Raw genomic sequence first — 6,107 nt, 5'->3', positions numbered from 1 at the left:
AGTGAATAGGGGATGAGTATTTAAGACATGCCAGAACGCTAGTGTATTTCAATGGAACAGTCATGACCTAATATATTATATGAGACTGTCTCTTGTCCTCCCCAACCCATTACCTGTTGCCCTCCACAGAAACATACCTGAGAATCTTTTTGGTACACATTTTTACTTTGGCTTTGGCCATTATTGACACAGGGCCTCCGAATGGTAGTGCAGTAAGTCGCAGAGCACACGGGGACTTTCTCCAGCACAGCTATGAAAAAGTCTGGGGATTAAGATGAAACACTGGGATGTCCAGAGAACCTGAAGAAGCTGGTTCCTTGATGCAAGATTGAAGGAGCTGGGGACTTTTCATCCCCCACAGCCCAGCATTTCCTTTGGTCAGGAAATTGAGAGGAGAGGGAATATCTACCAGGAAGGGTTGGGACCACACACTGGACAAGGGTACAATGGAAGGAAGACACAGAATGCAAAAGAGGCCTGTTAACTGGAGGGGCAGGAGAAGCCAAGGCTGTAAACAGAGAATCACCCAGGAGGAAGCTCTGTAGTGCCAGGATTAGGGTGCTCCAAACTACTGGGGACATGAAAGATAGAGCCCAGTCCAATTCCCAAACTGCACTAAAGGTGGTCTGACTTCTTCCCAGGACTAACTCCTGTAGGAAGTGATTCAGGGCTAGATCCTGTGCTCTTTGATTACCTTACTTTGTGATTCTTTATCATAATGAAAATCCTATTTACAGACCCTTATCTCCAGTTTTATAATAGACTCTGAGAACCCAGGTAGTTCCCAGTGTTCATGCCAACAGGGATTGTCATGTGGGTGCCAATGAGATAGTTCAGCAGACTTTGCTTTCAAGCTTGATGGCCTGAGTTCCACCCTGAGACCCACATGATGGAAGGAGAAAACTACCTTACACTGTCTGTCCTCTGAATTCCAAATTTGTGCCATGGTGTGTGAGAGTGCCCACACATACTTACAATGAAAAAAGAAACTTGTGTTAAAAATGGACACTATATTGCTGGGCATGGTAGCACACACCTTTAATCTCAGCACTTGGGAGGCAGAGGCAGGTGGATCTCTGTGAGTTCAAAGCCAGCCTAGTCTACAGACTGAGTTCCAGGACAGCTGGGGTTACAGGGAGACCCTGTCTCAAAAAGACTCTCCCCAAAATAATAGTAATGTCAAGCACATAAATGCCAGTGAAGTTGATCTCGGCAGGTGTTAGCCACTAGAGTAGCCACATTTGAGGTATGGAGTGAATAGGGGATGCATACTTAAGACATGCCAGAACAGTATTGTATTTCAATGGAACAGTCATGAACTATGGGAGGGGTACTGCAGATCCTAAGATCATTATAGGGTACCAGGGACTCTGAAGGTAGGTTCAATAAGCTATGAGTATTTTAAAAAATACTTTGTTTTTGAATTTTGGCCATTTTCATACAATGTCATTTGATGTAATTTACATCCCCTCCCCATCTGCACTTTGCCTTATTGCCTCCTGCCTGATGTAATGTACTCTAATACATATTTAATAAGGCCTATGGAGTCTAATGGGTTTCCAGATGTCCTTCAGTGTGGTGTCCATCCACTGGAGCCCGATTAACCTACTAAGAATCTCATACTTGAAAGAAACTGTCTCTGATCATACCAGCAACCACCTGTTGCCACAATTTCCTTAGGTGAGGTTAGAGTTTCTTATCCACTTTCTCATATTATACTGGAATATTCCTGGATTGAGTTTGTATGGGACTTGTACATGCTGTCACCATTGCTGTGAGTTCCGATGGGTAACTGAACACCTCTCTGAAAAACTGATTCCTTGTGGTCATCAGTCACCTCTGACTCTCACAGTCTTTCTGCCCTCCCTGTTCTGCAACGATCCCAAGCCTTGATGGGCAGAAGTTTGAGATAAGTGTTCCATTGAGGGATAAGCACTCTGAAGCCTCTTGTTCTCTACATGTTGACTAGTTGTGGGTTTCTGTGTTAATTACCATCTGTTGCATAAGGAAACTTCTCTGGAGAGAGTTGAGACATTCTCCTCTATGTCCTGTGGTCTGTCTAGCCACAGGTTCCATACTAGGAGATGAACCTTAAATCCAATAAAAGAGGGGTTGGTTACTCTCATAATATTTGTCCCACTATTGTACAAATAAGCATATCTTGCCAGGCCTGTTGTTACTGTTAAACTATGAATCTTTTTTTTAAAAATTTTAACATTTATTTTTATTTTATGTGTATGAGTGTTTTGCCTGCATGGATATAAGGGCACCCATGTTATGCAATGCTAGTGAAGTCAGAAGAGGGCATTGGATCCCCTGGAAGTAGAATTAAGGACGGTTGCCAGCTACCACGTCGATATTGGGAACTGAAGTCCAGTCTTCTGCAAGAGCAGCTAGTGTGGTTAACCACTGAGCCATCTCTCCAACCCCAGGAATGATATTTTTGATGTGGTCTTAAGTTGGTTTATAAGTATTTTCTTGAGAAATTTGCATCTATGTTCATCAAAGAGATCAGTCTGTAATTTCCTTTTTTTGTGGTGGCTTACCTTGTTTTGATATCACAGCAATACTTCATAAAACGAGTTTGGAAGGTTTCTATCCTTTTCTTTCAGGCCCTCAGGTAGTTGGAGGCCAGAGGGAAGCCAGAACCCAGCACTCTCTGGTGGCCTGCTGAGCTCCCAGCAGCTACACCAATGGAGGAGGTCTGAAACCACCCTCTCAGGCTGTTTGCTAGCCAAACTGTGAATCTTAAAAGCACAAAAGAGTCTTCAAGATGAAGATCACACTCAGAGCTCCCTATGCCTAAATGCTATTACTCATGTGTGACATCTTGAGTACATACCTACTCAGAGAAGCCCTCCTGGTTTCTCCTGTTACAACTTTCTGCTCCCTGATCTCAAAAACACCACCCATGTTGAGCTGGTCAGTACAAAGACAGGGATCCTGGTGATGCTAAGTTTGAGGAGAGGGTTACTGGTATCCAGAAATACTGCAGAAGCCATGCTGTGCCTTTCAAAGAGGGCAAAGGAGGAGAAATAACCCAGGTGACTTTGCTCCAACTGCTGGTTGTTCCCTAATCAGGCAGTTCTTTGAGCAATAAAAAATTTGCCCCACCCAACCGAGGTCCCCACCTACATTCTTTTTACTTCAAATTCCTGCCTGAGCAAGGCCCACACATTGTGTTTGCTGTCTGTGAAAGGAGATCACCCTGCAGCAGCACAGACTCAGGCCTAGGCCGATCATGCCACTGGACAGATTTCTTGGCTGGGTGAATGCTGTGGCCTGTGGGTTCCTGCTTCTCTTCCTCCACGTGCAGGGTAAGACACCCTAGGGGTGCACTGGGGAGGGAAAGGTATCAGAGCTGCAAAATTCTGCAGAATCAGAGCCTGAGATGATAGGAGGGAAGGCACCAAGGATGGAAGACGTGGTAGAGATGGTAGATGACAGAAACGTGTGCCTAACAGTGCCCTCATCAAAGATCACAGGATGAACCCTACAGCACACAGAAGGTCATAGATATCTAAGGTCATCCCATACAGAGGCACCAGTTTAGTGTGAAGAGCTCTGAGGAGAGCTGAAACTGTACATCAGGGGAAAGAAAGACCAAATGCACATTTTCCTCTCTATGTGTCTGTGACATTAGCTGCTGCTGAACTTTGGATAGTAGCAATAATACCTTCATGTTGCCAGAGTGTATTTCCTCTTTGGCACCCTTCTAAAGTACCTGGCCAAGGTTCCTAGCCCTGGACACAAACCAGCCACCTCCTAATCCCACAGCTGAACTGAGAGACCCAGGATTCCCCTTCCCACTGCATACCCTGGTGACAATAAGAAAGGCATTTGCTCATTCAGTGTGGTGCTAGCTGATAAGAATGAATGAACACTGATGGAAAATCTTCACCTACAGGCCAGGAATCAGATAGTCCCATCCGGACCACATACACGGGGCAGGTGCGAGGCAGTTTCGTCCATGTGAAGGATCAAGTGGGAGTCTATAGCTTCCTGGGAATTCCCTTTGCCAAGCCACCTGTAGGACCACTGCGTTTTGCACCCCCTGAATCCCCTGAACCATGGAGTGGTGTGAGAGATGGGACATCACAACCAGCCATGTAAGTCCTGGGGCCCAAGAGGCTGGAGTGAACAGGTAAACTGAACTCTGGACCACACTGTAGTTCTTCCTCCATCTCAGCCCCACAGCAGTTTTCTCTGTGTCAGGGAGAGTCTCCCATGCATTTTTCTGATGCATGTGCCAAGATCTAGAGGAAGCAACCTTTCCCGGCTCTTGAGTCAGAGTCTGGCCCCCATAAGAATTTAGATACTACAGAAAGGAGCCAAGACAAATTGACAAATTGTTTCTATGTTCAGACTATGCAAGTATCTCTGCCATGATGGTAGGCATCTCTGGGCAGGAGTCAGTGTAACCTGTTAGGCAGTAGGAACCCCTGGGTCCATTAGCACACACTGCAGGTCCCTGGGAGGGGCAGTAGTGGTTCCGTGGCAATAACACCCTCCACAGTCAACTGTTATAACCAATAAGGCCAAGTGCCAGTGACCAAAGACCAAGTATATGTGTGTCCATATGGAGACTGTAGAGGAGGTTTCCTGAGAGCCTGAGCAGGGGATGAATGATGCTCCACTACCCTATGGGACAGTATTGTCCATTCATTCCCATAGTTCCTTTGTGGGCACAGCACCCCAATAACCATGTACCTTACCTTCATTTTCTGACACTGACAAAAGCAACTGAGGGGTGAAAGGTTGTATTACAAGTCACAATTCCAGGTTATATTTCATCCTGGGGGAGAGAAGAGCAGCAAAAGCTTAAGGAGCTGGTCACATCACATCCATAATCAGAACAATGTGTGGATGCCTGGTCATGCTCAGCTCACCTTCTCTACTCCTAAACAGTACAGGCAGGTCTTCCAATCTCAGTTAAAGTAATTAAGATAATCCCGCACAAGAATGCCCACAGCCGATCTGGTCTAGACAATCCCTCATTGAGACTCTCCTCCCAGGAGATCTAAAATTTTGTAAATCAACAATCACAACTAACCATCACCACAGGTGCTTAGGGTCATGCTCAGCTCACCTTCTCTACTCCTAAACAGTACAGGCAGGTCTTCCAATCTCAGTTAAAGTAATTAAGATAATCCCGCACAAGAATGCCCACAGCCGATCTGGTCTAGACAATCCCTCATTGAGACTCTCCTCCCAGGAGATCTAAAATTTTGTAAGTCAACAATCACAACTAACCATCACCACAGGTGCTAAGGAGTACAAGGAGAAGTGGTGAATGTCACCTCATGCAGCCAAACATTTTCAAAGAGACTCCCAGAAGTCTCCATAGCCTAGTCTCAAGAAGAATATCATCCAGGCTCACATACAAATAGACCTGGATGGAAGCCTGGGCTCCATCCCACCTTCCACAGAGCCTGTGTATCCTTTACCTTTGTGGGAAGGAATTGCAGGGAAGGATCTGGCATAGCATCATGGAGAACAGCAGCTGAAGGTGTCTGAGAGCAAAACCAGACTCAGACCTGGTTTTGGTCACCACACATCTCTTGGTAAAACTTCCTTCCACCATCACCAGGTGTCTACAAAATCCTGATATGATGATTTCAGACAGTCTGAAGAAGATGAAGCTGATCATGAATCCCACCCCCATGTCTGAGGACTGCCTATATCTCAACGTCTACACACCAACCCATGCCCATGAAGGCTCTAACCTGCCTGTGAGTATCAGGCTGTGGTCAGGGAAAGGGCATTTCGTCTGTTGGTTGAGGGACAAAATCAACCTGAGCCCTTCTGTAAGGTAGACCCTGATAAACAGCCTTACTGTGTTGGGTTCAAGAAAGACATCTTAGCCATGATGAGCAGCTGAAATTTTGGTATAGGGCACAGAACTCTGGAGATCTGAGAGGTCAGAGACTCTAACTAACCCAGGACTCACTATCAACTTGAGCCCTGCACAGCAACTCAGGTGCTCAAGACTGGACACTTAGGGAACCTAAATTTCTAGATATGTATTATCTGTTGTAGCATGAAATATGATGATGCAGGACTGGAAAGATGGCTCAGTGGTTAAGAGCACTGACTGCTCTTGCAGA

The 6,107-nt window shown here is 45.8% G+C and overlaps 1 protein-coding gene across 1 annotated transcript; it reads left to right on the top strand.

Moving 5' to 3' along the window:
• Positions 1 to 3,198: 3,198 nt before the first annotated feature.
• On the top strand, positions 3,199 to 5,749 carry LOC115066908 (pyrethroid hydrolase Ces2e-like; the record flags this gene model as incomplete). The annotated part of the gene is made up of 3 exons (XM_029553901.1): positions 3,199 to 3,317; positions 3,908 to 4,109; positions 5,591 to 5,749. Coding segments are annotated over exons 1-3 (437 nt in total), but the record flags the coding sequence as incomplete, so codon positions are not given.
• Between the last annotated feature and the right edge of the window lie 358 nt (positions 5,750 to 6,107).

The sequence above is a fragment of the Nannospalax galili genome, unplaced genomic scaffold (assembly GCF_000622305.1).
Source record: "Nannospalax galili isolate Female #2095 unplaced genomic scaffold, S.galili_v1.0 scaffold5204, whole genome shotgun sequence".
Classification (NCBI taxonomy): domain Eukaryota; kingdom Metazoa; phylum Chordata; class Mammalia; order Rodentia; family Spalacidae; genus Nannospalax; species Nannospalax galili.
The sequence above is the reverse complement of the archived record's forward strand: the minus strand, read 5'-3'. Positions and strand labels throughout refer to the sequence as shown.